Below are 20,669 nucleotides of genomic sequence, written 5' to 3' on the forward strand. Positions count from 1 at the left end.
AATGATTTTGACTGGTTGCAGCATATGTTTGGAGTGGTTTGAGAGAGAGAGAGAGAGAGAGAGAGAGAGAGAGAGAGAGAGAGAGAGAGAGAGAGAGAGAGAGGGGAATAATAGAAGCCAATTCAGAAGAACAGTGCCCATGGAAGTATCTATAGAAAAGGCATGCAGCAGAAACAGAACATCTATGAACCAGAGAGTGGAGAGACTGTTAGATGTGAATCATTAATTAACCTAACTGTCCTCTTTCTGAGAGAGGTTATGGAGGCACTGCCCAGATGTGGGAATAATATTCCATGGTAGGGTGGATTTGCAATTGGTCCAACGTGAGTGGCTGTTTAGAAATAATGCTGAGAGTGAACTTCTTTTTCTTTTTTTTTTTAGATGTAGAGGAAGCAATATTTGTGATGCTTATCCCAAAGTGATTAGAAGTCATGGCAATCCCTAACAGAGATATGTGATCTTGTCTAGAAATCTGGGTGTCATCGAAGATAAGCATAGATGCAGAAGAATCTTTTTTTTGTGAGACATAAGATAGAGATATAATCATTTTCCTGAGTTTTAGGATTAAAATTAACTATGTTATCCTTGCCTCATTAGAGAATTACCTGGAGATCATCATTTAAGGAAATGGTAGTGGATATTTGAGCTTTTTGTGCAGGGCAAGGTTTCACAAACTGGAAGGTGGAACATAATGTGCTAGTATCAGCAACACTATGGACAAGATTTCCAGTCAAATGGAAGATGATCATCAATATACAGGAGGAAAAGAATGGGAGAAAGGACCCTGGGGAATGCCAATGTCAGTGGAGAAGTTAGAAGACAGAGCTATCTACAATCACTGTTATAAAAAATAAAAATTTGTTGTCAAATCATAAGATGGAAGCTTATTTTGAAGACTTTTATGCCAAACATGATCAAAGCCTTTGAAATGACAAGAGCAACTGCTTGAGTTTTGCTAAACTTTTCAACTGAACCTTATGTTACTCACAAATGAGTAACATAAGTCAGTATATCACCAGTGGCTTGATACTGATGGAATACATGTTGGCAATCACTGATCAGATGGAAGGTTTCAAGACAGCTTAGGAGTTGGGGTTTATGGACATCTTGGCTTTAGAAAGAGTAGAAGTGCAATGGGACCATAATTGAATGGGAGGGATTGGTCATCATTTTTAGGAACTGGCTGAATATCAGCAAATTTCCAAGCAGAAAGAAAAATACCAGTGAAATAAGAAAGCGGAAAAAGGCAACACAGAACAGGAGTAAGCTAAGGACACAGTTTTGAGACAAGTGGAAGTATACCATCCTTTATTCTTTATTCCATACCAAAGATGGTGGAATAAAGGATATCATCCCTACAAGAATAATTTCGCTGACAGATCTGAACATTAATTAACTTCAGAAGATTTAAAACAGTAATCCAATCATGGAAAAGAAGGACAGGAAATCCAGCTTTAAGTATATGTCCTCTAGTCTGTGCATTCTTTGAAAGAAAAATGTAATTTATGATCTATCATAAATTACATTTTTTATCTATCATAAATTAAATAAACTACTTAATTAATTTAATTTAATTTAAAAATAAGTTGGCCACCACAAACCTGCTTACAGTTACCAACAACATGTTGGCTGCCTTTGTCAAGAATGCTACATTAGTAGAGAGATATCTAGATATCCAAGCTGCCTTTGATGCAGCTGATGACACCATTTTGCTCCAGCACTATGAAAGTAATTTCTGCCTTAAAGGGGAATGTCCTCTGGTTCTAACGTCTATTTTAAAAAAGGATGTGTCTTATCAAATCCCATGGTAAAACCCCTTGAGGAACATCCACATTAACAAATGTGGATGTTCCTCAAGGGGTGGTCTTGGCGCATTATAGCCTTAGTAGCTAATGCGCCAATAAAACCAAAACTAAACCAAACCAAACCAATCCTCAAGGGGTGGGGGTCCTCTTGGGGATCCACCTCACAGCCATTCTGGTGCCACAATTCATTTCAGTCAATCAATCAATAGCCAGAACAATACTCAACGTGTTACTGATAAAATAAACAATGAAGACTACCAGATGGCAGATTACTCTGCCCAATTAGGACTAAAAATCAATCCATCCAGTTTGATTATATATTCTCTGGAGAGCAACCCTGCTCAGATGATGATTGTACTAGATGGTACTCAAATCCTGTATTCCAAAAGCATAGTGATTCGGGCAACACATTTTTATCTGAAGATCTGTTTTCCCAGCCACAAGGAAGGCCCACACTTCAAGCTGTATTGCTTGAGATGACAGATGGAATATCTACTGTATACATTTGAGAAGTAGCAGAATACCAAGGATTACAAGCTGCTGTATATAGTGATTCTTTATAGCATCAAAATCTGGGGATCAGCACCACCCCTTCAAGGAATCTGTATGCTGGCTTCTCAGGTGGGTTACACATAACCACTATCCTCCATACAGCACTTCAAAATGTGCATTCACATTTGATAAAGCAAAGTTCCCAGAAAAGATGCAGAACATAGGACTGATTACCATAGTGAAAATGTTTGCAGGCCTCACATCAGCACCAAATATATGGGATAAATGTGGTTGGCAGATTCAGCTCAGTTCCCTAAGAACTGATCCACCACTCTGCATGGTGAAACCGGGGCTAACCAGGCAGACAGGTTTCTACAAAATCAACAAGTGCAAAAAGTCCAGGTTCTTAATGCAGATTATGAAAAAATTACCACCAATAAGAATTATAAGTAATATCACTAAATGCCTCTATAATGTGTCTATATATGTTCATTTAATGTCTGGAAATATGTATACTATAGATATGATATCCTTTGCATAAATGAAAACAAAACAAAAAAAGTCATATTTTAACTGTTTCATTAGTAATTTCAGCTTAACCAATTCTATAACAATGTATTTGTTTGTCATACTGTAACATTTTTATGTATATATATAAAGCGATAAAAAAAAATTAAGTTAAAGAAAGAGAGTGAGGATAACTAATAAAATATGCATAATAAGAAATATATAATTACAAAATTAATAAAATGAGGATGTTGCTACACAACTTACAAAACCAGTTTTGTAAGTTTTGCATATTTTATTAATTACCTTCCCTATCTCCCTTATTTTCTTTCTTTAACTAAATTTTTTTAAATTGGTTTTATTGTCTTTCTTAGGTTCTGCATTGCTTCTTAACTCTACTTCTCCATTTTTCTACTTTCTTATTTCCATTTTCCCACTTTCTTATTATTCTGTTCAATATATATAATTCATTAATACTGCAAGATTTATATTTAATACTAAGAGACCTAATACTAAGAGATTTACAGAATCCATTAGAGAATTACCTGGAGATCAGCATCAACCTGCACCATAATTTTATAAATATTTAACTGTTTCCTACTTTATTTTATGTGCTGTGATCTCTATGTAATTATTTAAATGTATTTCTGATATTTGGTTGTTAATACACACAGTATAATAATAATGCTATTTATGACGATTGCATGATGTGCTATTAACTATTAATGTGCAACACATGTGCCCCCTGTAATACACCCTTCCCCTTCACATGCCTCTGTGTGAAAGAGTGAGCTGCACCTCACATCATTTTCCTCCACATGAAGTCATTGCTATAAAGCCCTGCCATCTGCTTGCTGAATGAGTAAGCTGTATAAAACCTCCACCCTGCAGAAATAAAAATTTCTATAAATACTTTGATCAAGTTTCCATGTAGCATCTAGTCTCAAGATTTTGCAACCCACAAAACTGAAGTCAGTCAGTCGCGCACGCGCGCTCTCTCTCTCTCTCTCTCATTCACACCCTTCCAGAAATGGGGATTCCAAACTTTTAAACAATACTCAGGTTTTTAATCCCCATTTCTGGATTGCTTATGACTATTTCCTTTTGTATACATGCAAGATATTGCACAATTTATTTTGTATTATGTAATTATGTTTGCATGTACTTTTTTTCCTTCCTAACTGTTGAAAAAAGCTTCCAAAGTGAGTTTGAAACGTTCACTGTCTTGATATCTACAGCTGTGAGTATTATCATTTTGGCAATTCTTGTACTGCAAATGTTATAAATGATCAGCAATAAATTATCAGTTTTCTTAATGGAGATAAATGTCAGATTCTCAAGTTATCAACTTAAGTGGACTGCATAATGTACTGTGGACTTTGCATTATCAATAACATTTTTTATTCACAATGCTTAGCACCTGCATTCACATATATTGTTTGAATAGTATTAAACCAGACATTTAGCTTATTCAAAACTATCTGCAGGCAAGCATATGGTTTGAGCACTGAAGAATTTGTTTCTTCTTAATAATAAAAGGCACTCCTAAATATACATGCAAAAAAACATTTAACCTTGTGAGATGGAAACGATGGTTACTCTTAAAAAATATCACAAAGAAACCACGGCCATTCCTGCAACATAACAATGTTCAAGCACATCAACAGAATTTACAATATATATGAAATTAACTCATTAACACCTTTTTTTTTTTTTTTTTTTTTCATTTTTTTAAAATTTTAGTCACACATACTTAAAATTTTAGTCACACATAAGTTCAATCAACACATCGTTGCATTACACCTTGAACAATCTGGTCATCCAGCTTACTTTCAGAGATGCTTAAATTACTGGTTATAATTAATGCACTATATCATGTTCGTGCTTAGAAATTTATTCTATATTCAAAACCAGGATCTATAGTGTTCTCCCCAGAAAACTTTGCCAGCCAGGTGGCATTATGAAGTAGCCGGGTGGGGAAGTATAATACTTCGTGATATTATAAAATTTTCTGTTATTTATAAATGTGACTTAAGCAATCCAGAGCAAAATAATTGCATAATTTAACATTATATGCTCCTGTCACATTGATCTTTACTGCATAGTATGTTCGAATTAATATTGATCAAGATCAGCGAGCGGTACCAAATGGTAGCCGGGCCATCAGTTAAAATCACCGGGTGGTGCACCCATTCCATAGGTCCTGGGGAGAACACTGATCTAGTTATAGCCAAGGCAATATGAATTACTATCTTGTGCCCATAAATTTCAAACATGTGTGAAATGAAAAGAGTATTTATGTGTATGCTTTAACATGCTGGCAATTGCATGAAATTATGTCCGAGATATCATGTCTTTGAGGATCATTTCCCCTATTCAAACAGTGTTCTATAATTTTTAATAGAGAGACTATAGAAAAAAATTACCAAAAAACCAGTATTTTTTAAAGTGAAAATGAGCTATTAAAAAAATAACTTGGGGTTCAAAGTGACTCCCACATGACTGCTAACAGGTTAAACATAAGGTCCATAGTATTACTGTGCTCAGGGTACTATCTCAAAGTGTAGTACAGTTCAGAAAAACATTTGGCTCAATTAATTTTGGGTTAACTGACAATGCTGATAAAGCAAAAGAAGAAGTCTGTCTGGTAATGTCATCCATATGAAGCTGATAAAAAAAAAGAATAAATGGAAAATTAAATCCTATAAATTTGTCTGAGAATGTCTAAATACAGTTCTAAATTAAAGAAAAAAAAAAAAAAAAAAGAAATGCAGGTTTTATCTCCCAAATCAGTGAAAATTCTTATAGAAGGGAGAGAGAATGAGCTCTTAAACTGAATATGGATGACATCACCACTTGGATTCCTAATTCAGGGGAATCTGTTGCAGTTATTATGGATTTAAGTCAGAGGTGTTTAAAAAATAAAAGATGAAATTTTTCAAAACAGATTGGTTCCTGTAACTTTAAGATACAAAATACTGAGCAAGGTCACAGATGTAAAACATTAATTATAACCAGTAAGTTAATGTACATGCATAATTGATGTAGTGTGTGTGTGTGTGTGTTGATTATGATAAAGTCTACAATTGTTTTATGATTTCACAAATGTGTGCTTACAGAAATAAGTACATGACCTCAGATTAAAAATTACCCTAAACTAGGAAATATTTGGCTAAAAAGCAAACAATTTGTTGGTTTGTTAAACATATTCCTTGATGTGATAAGTGGGGAGGGGAATAAATGCCTATAAGTACAAACTGTATCTAAATAAAATTACTATGTGGACTGTCAGTCAACACCATATATTCACATTTATCCTGTACTGCAAAATCCTACAATCAAATATTAAAAAAAATCAGTAAAACTGTACTCAATTTCAACTTTGGAATGGATATGAAATATTTTCCATTTATCAAAAGATTAAAATGTAGTAATTACAAAATGTATACAAGCCTATTACAACTTCACTAAAAACATAGTAAAAGGTATTCTGCCAATTTTCAGTAGCACATAAAATGTGCTAACCATTTAACAGTTAATAGCCTCACATTTCATCCTACAACTCACACTGCATTTCTAAATAATTCCTACATTTATTTATTTAGCTTTCTTTGCTGCCACTGATGCCACCCTTTGGTTGCCTTTGTGCATTAAGAGAAGTCCGACAAGTATCATCATTGTTCCAAGCCACCAAAGGAGAGTAAGATTTTCTCCAAAGAACACTTGCCCAAAAATTGCCTGTCAAAAGGAAAAAATTATTCTGAAAAATATCCATATATTACAGAGATAGCAAAAAAAAAAAAAAAAAAAACCATTCAAGTTTGTTGTTTTAGGAGATTTTTGGTATATTGAGGAGGAACTAACTTCTTCCATCTGAGGTTAGCTAACCACAGTCTGACTCAAACTGCATCTAGTTTCTGATGGGATTTAAAATCAAATCTCTCATTTCAGAATATATCAGAATCGATATATATCAATATATATATCGATTCTGCCATATGCCTCATCAGTTCATCTGAGGCCTAAATGGATGTCAGATGAACTGATGAGGCATATGGCAGAGAAGAACCATGCATGGGATACATACAAATTAACATGTGACACAGAAGCCTATGATAGATACAAGTTGATCTGTAACCAAGTTACAAAGGAGGTTAGGCAGGCGAAGGCAGATTAAGAGAAATCTTTGGCAAGGGATGCAAAGAAAAACAGCAAAGAGTTCTTTACTTATGTAAACTCTAGAAGGAAGGGGATGAATCAGATTGGTCCACTTGATATCGATGGGTCAACTGTTGATGATCCTGCTCAGGTAGCTAACAAACTAAATGAATATTTTGCATCCACATTCACACATGAGGAGTTATTTAGCGAGGGGAAAGCCAGAGGTGTATTCAACTCTAGCAGTAAGCTAGAGAATCTTGTAATAACTGAGAGTAAAGTGGAGGAGAAATTGTTGAAGATAAACACAAGAAAGGCACCCGGGGTGGATGGGATCTATCCAGTTATATTAAAGGAGGCAGCAAAGGAAGTAAGCAAACCCTTAGCCATAATTATGAGAGCTTCCTTGGACTCAGGGGAGGTACCCACAGACTGGAGATGTGCAAATGTCACCCCAATTCACAAGGGAGGATCAAAGGCTGACACAAGTAATTATAGACCTGTGAGTTTAACTTCTGTTCCAGGAAAATTAATGGAGGCACTAGTTAAAGAAGCACTGCAGGATCATTTAGACAAGACTTCAGCTATAGCTCGGACACAGCATGGTTTTGTTAAGGGGAAGTCTTGCCTGACCAATTTGATTGGATACTATGATCCAGTCACAAAGGAACTGGATGCAGGGAATAACTCTGATATTATATACTTGGATCTTAGAAAGGCTTTTGATACTGTTGCACATGGAAGACTGCTGCACAAATTGGAGCAGTGTGGCATTGGAGGCAAATTGCTGCTGTGGATAAAGGGGTGGCTGAGGGGGAGAAGACAGAGAGTGGTAATCAATGGACACTGCTCGTCGTGGACTAATGTTATTAGTGGAGTCCCTCAGGGCTCAGTGTTGGGTCCATTATTGTTTTCTGTATTCATAAATGATATTGATGAGGGTATATCAAGCTTAATGTCGAAGTTTGCAGACGATACAAAGGTAGGCTTCATTTGTCAAGGACACTACTGACACTATGCTGCTGCAACAGGATCTGGAAAGGTTGAGCAGATGGGCTGAGAGGTGGCAAATGAAGTTTAACATTGACAAATGTAAAGTACTACACATGGGAAACAGCAACCCCAGAGCAATGTATCAACTCTGTGGTACTACACTGACAGTGGTAGAGAATGAAAGGGACCTGGGGGTGGTTGTGCAGGCAGATATGAAGTTCTCTGAGCAGTGCAGACAGGCTGCAAGAGTAGCTCATGGTGTATTGTCAATGATATATAGGAATTTTTCTAGCAGGGATAAGGAGGTGATTATTCCCTTGTATAAGGCAATGGTCAGGCCACACCTAGAGTACTGTATACAGGTCTGGAGGCCTAATTTCAAGAAGGATGTAGAGCTGCTGGAACGAGTACAGAGAAGGGCAACAAGATTAGTGAATGGAACAAAGGGGTGCTCTTACGAAGAAAGGCTTAAGTTTTACAAATTACAGTGTCTGGAGACTAGGCACCAGCGAGGTGATCTGATAGAGGTGTTGATGGGATTCTTCCTCTCGCTCAGAAAAATCACCTGAGAGGGCATAAATTCAAATTGAGGAAAGACAGATGTAGGATAGACGTGCGGAAATTTTCCTTTAGCCAGCGGGTGGTTGGTTGGTGGAACAGACTTCCATCCCTTGTCGTGGAAGTTGATAGCCTAAATAAGTTAAAGGCTCAGCTGGACAGGTATTTTGAATGAACAGAGGGTTGAAGTGGAAGTGTTTTTTTTTTTTTTTTGGCTGATGCTGCATAAGCTTGCTTTCTTGCATCAAATGCCTCTACTAATGCTAATACTAATGCTAATGCTAATATATCAGAAAAAATCTTTACAGAACACATTCTACCGGTGCTATGCTATAATGTATCAAAAAGAAAAATTTCCATTCCTCAACCACATTTCTCCAATTCATATCACAGTGGTTCCATTATTCTACCCAAATCCAAGCCTATGCTTCGGAAAATGCATCAGTGTAGAAAGAACGAGACTATTAAAAATGTCATTTTTTCACCAATGATGCAAGATGCCATCCAGAGAAACAACCACTCCAACATCAATATCATAAAAATTGGGAGGGTGTAGATATTTTCAATATTTTCTGAGTTGATGTTACAACCAATACCTTATATCAAGATTCACTGCTAGCACCCTTTCCACTCCTCCAGAGGCCAATGTCTCTGAATGTGACATCACTGCACCTAACTAGACATTAGTTCTCATGGAACCCCAATGATACAATGGCCTGTTTAACCCATCACTAGTCACGAGAAAATTTTAATTCCCTCTGTATGCAAGAAAATTTGAAAAATCAGCAAAAAAAATAATTCAAAATTGATTATTTTTTTGATGTCACCAATATTTTCAATCTTTTTTGAACAATTGTGAAAAATCTATGTTCTATATTAAAAGCAATTTTTAATTAATTTTTGAAAATTAAAACCCCTTTTAGACTTGTTGACAAGTGAATAAAAATTTAAAAACCATGAACTTCAATGAACACTGATTAGATCCCAGCTTGTCCATAACAGGAGTGCTCACTGCATGAAACATGAAGAGTGCACATCAAAAGTCTGATTCCAGATGATGCATCAATGTCATGAAACCAGAAAGTATTATTGTAGGAGGAAAGTGTGCAGCAATAAAGAGAGTGTATCATCAAAATTTTATTTAACATATGTCAATCAACATGTGTATATAATTATGCCTAACTTAATAATTCCTCCTAATTGTCCAATTATTAATATATATTTCTGGAATTTTCTACAAGAATTCAAAGAAAACATTTTAAAAAACAGCTACTGGGAGTTTTAGCCATGTGATGGTGTAAATGAAGCACAAACTGCTGAAATACTGTTAAGGTCAAATTGTGTGAATTGCACAAAAACCCCTATTCTGGGTTAAAAGTACACACACCAATAAACCTACATTTCTAAACCTGTTGGACAATTCATTGGCAACTTTGGCATGGAATTTTTCTGGGCAACATGACCAACTACTCAGAAATCTCTTGCTATCAAAATATGTGGTAGCTCGGTGGATGTTCAACTTTTGCACAATGCCCTCCACATTCAAATAACCTCTACATTTTGTAGATTCATTTATATCTCTATTCTACCACACTGTCCTCTACAATATTTACATAAAATATGCTAATTTGTTTGTGTTCCAATACTTTGGTAAACAGTACATTTGAAGAGGAAGTCTAACAATATTTTGAAAAATTAAAGATTAAAAATTATGTACTATAGTTTGGTGTGAGATAAGAAGCAACAAAAATGACACCCTGGGAGATAAAATCCTTGGTCAGAACTCCCTTGCTTAAAAATTTCTGATTAGGTAGTTCTCAGAAAAGTGCTATATATTCAAGAACTCATTTCTCCACCTTCACAATTTCCTGTACAGTAGTTTGAAAGAACCTGCAATTAGCAATTTGTAATGCTTGTGATGCAGAAGGAGGCATGCATAATGCAGCTCATGTGGCTTTTGTTTATTGTGCTATTCTAGAGTAAGGTTGTCTCCATCAATCAAATGGAACTGGATTGAAAGTAACAATTACATTTAAAAAAAAAAAGAAAAAAAAAAAAAGATAAATTTAACATAAAATGTGATGAAACTGTAATATGATGCATCTTGGCAGCACTGCAATGCATTCTAAATAAGCCTGTCACATGAACTAAACTCATGGAGAGTGCTAAGACTAACTAAATACTCAGATCTGCTTCTATGAACCTAACTACAACAACATATACCATGTCATCAAAAGTAACAAATTTGTTACTTTTGATAACATAATGTTGTTTCAATATTGGAACATCACAGGATAATCTATATATGAAAGAGCAATTATATTAATAATGTAATTTGGAAAATTAAATGCACTAGGCATAATCCTTATGGGTTTTGATAATTAACTATATAATATCAGTGTAAATACACCATAGTTAACCCATATATTTGAGCTACGATTGTAGCATAGAAGGCATCGTTTTAAATGTATCTCATAATGTGGTTGCCTTCACAACAAGATAGCTACTATTGAATTACTTCAAATAAATAACGCTTCTCTAGTAGAGAAGACTACTGTTATTTATTTTCAGCAGTACCACCACCCAGACGATCGTTTCGAAGCTTTTTGGCTTCGTCATCAGTGGGCGGGCAGGTACCCAGGTAATACAACAAGCCATCTCAGTTGCGAAGTTATATCCACATTATGAGAGATGCCAGAAGGGTGTGGTGGTAATGTATTTGGAAAATTAAATGCACTAGGCATAATCCTTATGGGTTTTGATAATTAACTATATAATATCAGTGTAAATACACCATATATGGGCTACAATCGTAGCCCATATATTTGAGCTACGATTGTAGCGTAGAAGGCATCGTTTTAAATGTATCTCATAATGTGGTTGCCTTCACAACAAGATAGCTACTATTGAATTACTTCAAATAAATAACGCTTCTCTAGTAGAGAAGACTACTGTTATTTATTTTCAGCAGTACCACCACCCAGACGATCGTTTCGAAGCTTTTTGGCTTCGTCATCAGTGGGCGGGCAGGTACCCAGGTAATACAACAAGCCATCTCAGTTGCGAAGTTATATCCACATTATGAGAGATGCCAGAAGGGTGTGGTGGTAATGTATTTGGAAAATTAAATGCACTAGGCATAATCCTTATGGGTTTTGATAATTAACTATATAATATCAGTGTAAATACACCATAGTTAACCCATATATTTGAGCTACGATTGTAGCGTAGAAGGCATCGTTTTAAATGTATCTCATAACATTTAAAACGATGCCTTCTACGCTACAATCGTAGCTCAAATATATGGGTTAACTATGGTGTATTTACACTGATATTATATAGTTAATTATCAAAACCCATAAGGATTATGCCTAGTGCATTTAATTTTCCAAATACATTACCACCACACCCTTCTGGCATCTCTCATAATGTGGATATAACTTCGCAACTGAGATGGCTTGTTGTATTACCTGGGTACCTGCCCGCCCACTGATGACGAAGCCAAAAAGCTTCGAAACGATCGTCTGGGTGGTGGTACTGCTGAAAATAAATAACAGTAGTCTTCTCTACTAGAGAAGCGTTATTTATTTGAAGTAATTCAATAGTAGCTATCTTGTTGTGAAGGCAACCACATTATGAGATACATTTAAAACGATGCCTTCTACGCTACAATCGTAGCTCAAATATATGGGTTAACTATGGTGTATTTACACTGATATTATATAGTTAATTATCAAAACCCATAAGGATTATGCCTAGTGCATTTAATTTTCCAAATACATTACCACCACACCCTTCTGGCATCTCTCATAATGTGGATATAACTTCGCAACTGAGATGGCTTGTTGTATTACCTGGGTACCTGCCCGCCCACTGATGACGAAGCCAAAAAGCTTCGAAACGATCGTCTGGGTGGTGGTACTGCTGAAAATAAATAACAGTAGTCTTCTCTACTAGAGAAGCGTTATTTATTTGAAGTAATTCAATAGTAGCTATCTTGTTGTGAAGGCAACCACATTATGAGATACATTTAAAACGATGCCTTCTACGCTACAATCGTAGCTCAAATATATGGGTTAACTATGGTGTATTTACACTGATATTATATAGTTAATTAATAATGTAAAAAACATCACAGCAGTATATGGGTATAAATTTAACTGTTGAATGTATTTTGTTCAGTTTCAAGTGAATTTAAAATGCAGCTAGGTAATGTCACATTTTGGTCACTAACACTACTAGTTGAACTGCAATATGGAAATCCTTGTATTTTGACAAAAAGAGGCCAAAAACATGCTGCTAAACAAAACTGCCACTACATACAAACTGCAATAAAATTACTCTATGGTGCACAGGCATGTAGGAGAGAAAAATCAACATGATTACTATACACACGTTGCATCAGGAATATTTTTGTGAACACAAACACAAAAGTCAATGCTCAGTGATGATTACAATGGCAGGTGCTGTGCTAACAAAAACTAGATAGAAGTGAAAAGGTGTTCTCTGAAGTGATGATTCAATATTTCAATCAGATGGAGGAACGTTTCCAGATGGACTACATCATTCGAACTGCAAAGTACAGTGGTACGAGTGTAACTGGAGATGCATTTCTTGGTAGGGTTATGAATGGAGTGTCCTGCCGTGATATTCTATACATTGCTGCTGGATTTTTAATGGTGATAGGCCATACATGTTCCAGAAACATAGTCATATGCCAAAAAATCATAATGCATGACGACCTGGTTTGAAGGTAAGCTTTACCATTAGAATAGCCAGCTTTACTCCCTTGAGCATCTGTATGAAGAACAGAAGAGATGGGTGAAATTGATCATGGAGGCATAGAGCTGCCTTTAAAGATTTCATAATGTAATCAAGAAAGCCATTTGTTACAAGATGAAATGGTTTACAGGCATTTCACTCAGCACCAGTCATTTTGTCTTCTAGTTCTTATGAAGCCAACACCTGCTTAACTTGTGGTGCAATAAATATACTACCTTTCACTTTTGTATCAGACAATTTTGGAAACATAGACTACAGAGGCTTGAAAGTGTGCCACCCAGTAGAGCCTATGCTTTAACAAATTGCTTGACCAGTCCCAGATTGATATGGAGTAGTACAGGCAAGAATTTTCTTGGAACCAAGGGGTTGTTTACTACACTCTGTGTGTGTGCACTCAGGCTGCAACTCAATTCTGGCAGACCACTCTCTTCTCCTGCTGTACCAGAGAATTTCAAAAAAAAGCTGATGATCAGATAATTGCAGGTAGAAGAAAAACAGGTTTTTTGGCCAGAAATAGCAAGAAACTACCTTGCAAACCCAGAAGAAACCAGAGCATCAAGAAATCCCCACAAACAATTCATTTATACCGGTTATACTTAATCTTCTCTAATACAAGCTTCACATTTCCATGTTCTTTGTTTAATATGAATGGAGTGTGCAACAGGAATAGATGGGTATACGTATATTCCACAGCTGCCAACTTTTGAATTTCAAACAGCTAGAGATCAGGTAATTGTAAGCAGGAGGAAAAACAAGAATAGAATTGTTTACCAGTGCAGTATTGCTTTCAACATTAGCTTACCTAGGATTTTTCTATTTGTGGATTTCTGTTTGGATTTTTCATTAGACATCAGTTGATCCTGATTGCCCCAAAAAAAGATGCTATTCAGACATATCCTTCTTCAGAAATTCTGAGACAAAGTTTTGTTCATAAAAATGGCCCTGTTGTCTAGACTTGGATGCCAAGAGCATTTCCAAAACTTAATTAGAAAGAGATCTGAACTCAGTTTTTGTTTTTCTAAGTATGCTAACGTTTTTTCTTCTTTCCTAATAGCATCTGGTAGGTACTCACACTGAAACTGGCAGAACTAATGTTTCAAATGGCTATTGAAACTTGTCTGCAAAAAATTTCAAATTTGAAAATGATGCATTGCCAACCAATAAATTTCTGCCATAGCTCTCTAAACTCACACTTTGTTTATGTGAAAACAAAATGGATGTCAAGACTTTGAAATGTAGGAGCACATGTGATTGTTTAAATACTGTCTGTGAGGGATGTAACAATTTAAAGAGTGTTTAACAGCAGTTGTTAGAAATGAAACATGAAAGGAGCATTTAAGGGACAAAAAGTCAAGAGACAGTCTCTTTAAAATTATAAGAGAAGAATATTTTCTGTAGGAAGGAAATAAAGATATTTTTTTTGTAAAAGGTTGGCATTTTTGTTAGAATTTTGTTAGTACTGTTATTGGTATTTGTTATTTATTATTTTTTAGTATTTAATAGAATTTTGTTGGTATTTTTTCCATTCATTCATTTTTGTAAACTGAGTAATTTATGTGAAACTGGTTTGTACAATTATTATATAATTAAAAGGCACAACTGTCTCGTGAGAAGCTAATATTTCTAGCTGTGAAACTGGATGTGGCATATTCACACAATTGTTAAGGGAGAAGAAAGGAAACTTTAAATAAAGATGATATTAGTCATATATCATGAAAGATTTTAATGGTGCAAAAACCAATGCACCAGTCAAATTATGCAAGACCCACATCATTTCATTCTCATAAATGAAGCATAGAAGAAATTTTGATACCAGACTAATTGTATCTACATTTTGCTAAGAACTTCTAAAGGATTTTAGTTATCAAAAAAAAAAGTTGACTTTGGAAAACTGGAAACTATAAAACTTTTTTTTTTTTTTTGGACAACAATTTTCAACTGAGGAAGATTAAAATTCTATGTGTAAACTCTTTATTATGTTGTTGTGTTTTTTATTTTTAAGCTGTCTTAACAATGATAGGTCGAATGAACCTCAAACAGCAATTATTGGAAGCATATACACATTTTTTTTAAAATATGGAATACAGAGAAATGCATGCATTATAATAAATTTGCATATAATATCTTTCAGCATATATAGGAGTAATGGCTTCAGTACATGGATGTGAAGTATGTCAGATTGAAGAGCTGTATTCCGATTTTAAAATGTTGGAATAATATTTAAAAGAAACAAGCATATTGTTATAATGATTCGTCAGAATAGAGAAATATGAACACTTTCTGCACAGGTGAGGATATCACGGGTGAGATTATGAGGTTGCCTGGCCTGTTTGCAACTCTGTTTACCAGAAGTTTGCAATTCAGTAGTTCTATTTCTTGAGTTCATAAATTTGTTTTCTTTCAAAACTTTTTGATTGTGAACAAAATTAGATTCAAACATCATCGTCAGTGCCACTCACTAGTGATCACTCATACAAGTTTAGAGTTACCAAATTGAAAAGTTTTTCAATTGGTAACTCTGAAAAGGATGACAGCTTTTCTCAACACTTCTAACCACTTCTTTAAATAGACTTATTCAAAGTTGCCACTGTTCTACCAGTCTAGTTATACATATAACTAAAGTGAATGTGCACATGCATGCTTCAAAATCTTTTTTTACTTCAGCAGCATGTATTAGTTGAAATCGTTTAAATCTATCTTTCCTTTCAGCAATTCTTCCTAGATGGCAGTGGCAATAAATTTCCACTAAAAATATTCATCCGCTTTCAGAGGAAGGTAATCCCTTTCAGAATATACAAATTAAAATAAAATTTTAATTTAAAATAAAACCTATTAGCACCAAGTGCTCAATCTCCTCTTTTAATTAGTATTAGCATTAGTAGAGGCATATGATGCACGAAAGCAGGCTAATATAGCATCAGTCAAAAAAAAACACCTTTCCATTTCACCCATTCCTCCACTCCAAATGCATGTCTAGTTCTGCCTTGAACTTATTTAAGTTGTCGACCTCCACTACGACAGATGGAAATTTGCTCCAACAATGAACCACCCGCTGGCTAAAGGCAAATTCTCATCATCAACAGTTGTAGATGATGGGAATTTGATAGTATCCAACAATTGGATATTATGATGTGGTCACAAAGGAACTGAATGCCAAAAATAATTTTGATATCATATACTTGGATTTCAGGAAAGCTTTTGATACTGTTGCACATGGAAGACTGCTGTACAAATTGGAGAGGTATGGCATTAAGGGTATGTTGCTACAATAAATAAAGGGATGGTTGAGTGGGAGACGACAGAGTGTTAATCAATGGACACTGCTTTTTGTGGACAAATGTTATTAGTGGAGTTCTCCGGGGTTCGGTGTTGGGCCCATTGTTGTTTTGTATATTTATCAATGATATTGATGAAGGTATATTAGGTTTAATGTCCAAGTTTGGAGATGATACAAAGGTTGGCAGGGTTGTTCACGAGAGTAAAGACAGTATGCTACTCCAACTGGATCTAGATAAGTTGGAAAAATGGGCTGAGAAGTGGCAACTGAAGTTTAACATTGACAAATGCAAAGTACTGCATATGGGTTGTTTGTTTGTTTGGTTTTTAGGAGTATTAGCAACTAAGGCCATATTGCTCCATATGCGGTGGTCATTCCCTGACCTTTCTGCATCCTCCATATTTGGTGGTCATGGGCTCGAACCCCAGTCTAATCAAGAAGTGTGTGCTACACACTACTCCTCCTGCCTACCTGGCTACGGAGGCACATATGGGTAGCAATAACCGAAGAGAAACGTGCCAACTGTGTGGTACTACATTCAGGGAATTGGAAAGTGAAAAAGACCTGGGGGTAATTATGCAGTCAAATATGAAGTTCGCTGAGCAGTGCAGACGGGCAGGTCATGGAGTCTTGTCAATGACATAGAGGAATTTTTCTAGCAGGGACAGGGAGGTGATTATAGGAGGGACAGATAGGCTAAGAAATGGCAACTGAAGTTTAACCTTGACAAATGCAAAGTACTGCATATGGGCAGAATTAACCCGAGAGAAAAGTACCAACTGTGTGGTACTACACTTAAGGTGGTAGAAAATGAAAAAGACCTGGGAGTAATTGTGCAGGCAAATATGAAGTTTTCTGAGCAATGCAGACAGGCTGCCAGGGCAGGTCATGGGGTTTTGTCAATGATATATAGGAATTTTGCTAGCAGGGAAAAGGAGGTGATTATCCCTCTGTATAAGGCAATGGTCAGGCCACATCTTGAGTACTGCATACAGGTCTGGAGGCTTCATTTTAGGAAGGATGTAGATTTGCTTGAGCGTGTACAGAGAAGGGCAACAAGATTGGTGAGGGGAATGAAGGGATCCTCATACCAAGAGAGGCTTAAATTCTGCAAATTGCAGTTGTTGTTGTTGTTGTTATTTGGTTTTTAGGAGCATTAGATTTAAATTGCAGTGGCTGGAGACTAGGCACCTGCGCGGTGATCTGATTGAGGTGTATAAAGCCTTGAATGGGATGAGCACGCTGCATTCTAATGGGATCCTTCCATTTGTTCAGATTACGAACCTAAGGAGGCATAAATTCAAATTAAGAAAGGACAGATGTAGAATAGATGTGCGGAAATTTGCCTTTAGCCAGCGGGTGGTTAATTGCTGGAACAAACTTCCATCTGTCATTAGCATTAGCATTAGTAGAGGCATTTGATGCAAGAAAGCAAGCTTATGCAGCATCAGCCAAAAAAAAAAAAAAAAAAAACCACTTCCACTTCACCCCTCTGTTCGTTCAAAATATCTGTCCAGCTGAGCCTTAAACTTATTTAGGCTATCAACTTCCACTACAAGGGATGGAAGTCTGTTCCACCAACCAACAACCCGCTGGCTAAAGGCAAATTTCCGCACGTCTATCCTACATCTGTCTTTCCTCAATTTGAATTTATGCCCTCTCAGGTGATTATTCTGAGCGAAAGGAAGAATCCCATCAGCATTGAGCATGCTCAAACCATTCAAGGCTTTATACACCTCTATCAGATGACCTCGCTGGTGCCTAGTCTCCAGACACTGTAATTTGCAAAACTTAAGCCTTTCTTCATAAGAGCACCCCTTTGTTCCATTCACTAATCTTGTTGCCCTTCTCTGTACTCGTTCCAGCAGCTCTACATCCTTCTTGAAATGAGGCCTCCAGACCTGTATACAGTACTCTAGGTGTGGCCTGACCATTGCCTTATACAAGGGAATAATCACCTCCTTATCCCTGCTAGAAAAATTCCTATATATCATTGACAATACACCATGAGCTACTCTTGCAGCCCGTCTGCACTGCTCAGAGAACTTCATATTTGCCTGCACAACCACCCCCAGGTCCCTTTCATTCTCTACCACTGTCAGTGTAGTACCACAGAGTTGATACGTTGCTCTGGGGTTGCTGTTTCCCATGTGTAGTACTTTACATTTGTCAATGTTAAACTTCATTTGCCACCTCTCAGCCCATCTGCTCAACCTTTCCAGATCCTGTTGCAGCAGCATAGTGTCAGTAGTGTCCTTGACAACCCTGCCTACCTTTGTATCGTCTGCAAACTTCGACATTAAGCTTGATATACCCTCATCAATATCATTTATGAATACAGAAAACAATAATGGACCAACACTGAGTCCTGAGGGACTCCACTAATAACATTAGTCCACGACGAGCAGTGTCCATTGATTACCACTCTCTGTCTTCTCCCCCTCAGCCACCCCTTTATCCACAGCAGCAATTTGCCTCCAATGCCACAGTACTCCAATTTGTGCAGCAGTCTTCCATGTGCAACAGTATCAAAAGCCTTTCTAAGATCCAAGTATATAATATCAAAGTTATTCCCTGCATCCAGTTCTTTTGAGACTGCATCATAGTATCCAATCAAATTGGTCAGGCGAGACTTCCCATTAACAAAACCATGCTGTGTCCGAGCTATAACTGAAGTCTTGTCTAGATGATCCTGCAGTGCTTCTTTAACCAGTGCCTCCATTAATTTTCCTGGAACAGAAGTTAAACTCACAGGTCTATAATTACTTGTGTCAGCCTTTGATCCTCCTTTGTGAATTGGGGTCACATTTGCACATTTCCAGTCTATGGGTACCTCCCCTGAGTCCAAGGAAGCTCTCATAATTATGGCTAAGGGTTTGCTTACTTCCTTTGCTGCCTCCTTTAATATAACTGGATAGATCCCATCCACCCCGGGTGCCTTACTTGTGTATATCTTCAACAATTTCTCCTCCACTTTACTCTCAGTTATTACAAGATTCTCTAGCTTACTGCTAGAGTTGAATACACCTCTGGCTTTCCCCTAGCTAAATAACTCCTCATGTGTGAATGTCGATGCAACCTATCATGGAAGTTGATAGGTTGAATAAATTTAAGGAGGAACTGGACAGGCATTTGGAGGGAATGGTGCTGCATAAGCTCATATATTTGCTTTCTTGCATCACAAGCCACTACTACTACTACTACTATCCTGTTACACAAGGCAATGGTCAGGCCACACCTAGAGTACTGTGTACAGGTCTCGAGGCCTCATTTTAGGAAGGACGTATAGTTGCTAGAACGAATACAAAGAAGGGCAACAAGATTGGTGAGGTGAACAAAGGGGTGCTCTTACGAAGAAGGGCTGAAGTTCTACAAATTGCAGCGCCTGGAGAATAGGCACCTGCGAGGTGATCTGATTCAGGTGTATAAGGCCTTGAATTTGTTGATCAAACTGAATGCTGATGGGATTCTTCCTCTTACTCAGATTAAGAACCTGAAGAGGCAGAGTTTCAAATTGAGGAAAAATAGTTGTAGAATAGATGTGCAAAAATTTGCCTTTAGCCTTTGGGTAGTTGATTAGCATTAGTATTAGTAGAGGCATATGATGCAAGAAAGCAAGCTTATGCAGCATCAGCCAAAAAAAAAAAAAAAAACTTCTACACACCTCCGTTCGTTTGAAATACCTGTCCAGCTGAGCCTTAAATTTAGCTATCAACTTCCACAACAAGGGATGGAGGTCTGTTCCACCAACCAACTACCCGCTGGCTAAAGGTAAATTTCTGCACATCATCCTACATTTGTCTTTCCTCAATTTGAATTTATGCCCTCTCAGGTGATTATTCTGAGCAAGAGGAAGAATCCCATCAGCATTAAGCATGCTCAAACCATTAAAGGCTTTATACACGTCTAACAGATCATCTCACCAGTGCCTAGTCTCCAGACACTGTAATTTGCAAAACTTAAGCCTTTCTTCGTAAGAGCAACCCTTTGTTCCATTCACTACTCTTGTTGCCCTTCTCTGTACTCGTTCCAGCAGCTCTACATCCTCTTGAAATGAGGCCTCCAGACCTGTATACAGTACTCAAGGTGTGGCCTGA

The 20,669-nt window shown here is 36.7% G+C and overlaps 1 protein-coding gene across 1 annotated transcript in view; it reads right to left on the bottom strand.

Annotated features, from left to right (window-relative positions):
• Positions 1-6,353: 6,353 nt before the first annotated feature.
• The window catches only part of LOC150082451 (uncharacterized), a 36,265-nt gene continuing 21,949 nt past the window's right edge, over positions 6,354-20,669 (bottom strand). The window contains exon 3 of the mRNA XM_090378622.1: positions 6,354-6,542. Coding sequence (XP_090234748.1) covers positions 6,402-6,542 — 141 coding nt within the window. The 3' untranslated portion in view covers positions 6,354-6,401. The remainder of the gene's footprint in view (positions 6,543-20,669) is intronic.

This window comes from Mastigoproctus giganteus, chromosome 7 (assembly GCF_048544385.1).
Source record: "Mastigoproctus giganteus isolate SK-2022 chromosome 7, ASM4854438v1, whole genome shotgun sequence".
Taxonomy (NCBI): domain Eukaryota; kingdom Metazoa; phylum Arthropoda; class Arachnida; order Uropygi; family Thelyphonidae; genus Mastigoproctus; species Mastigoproctus giganteus.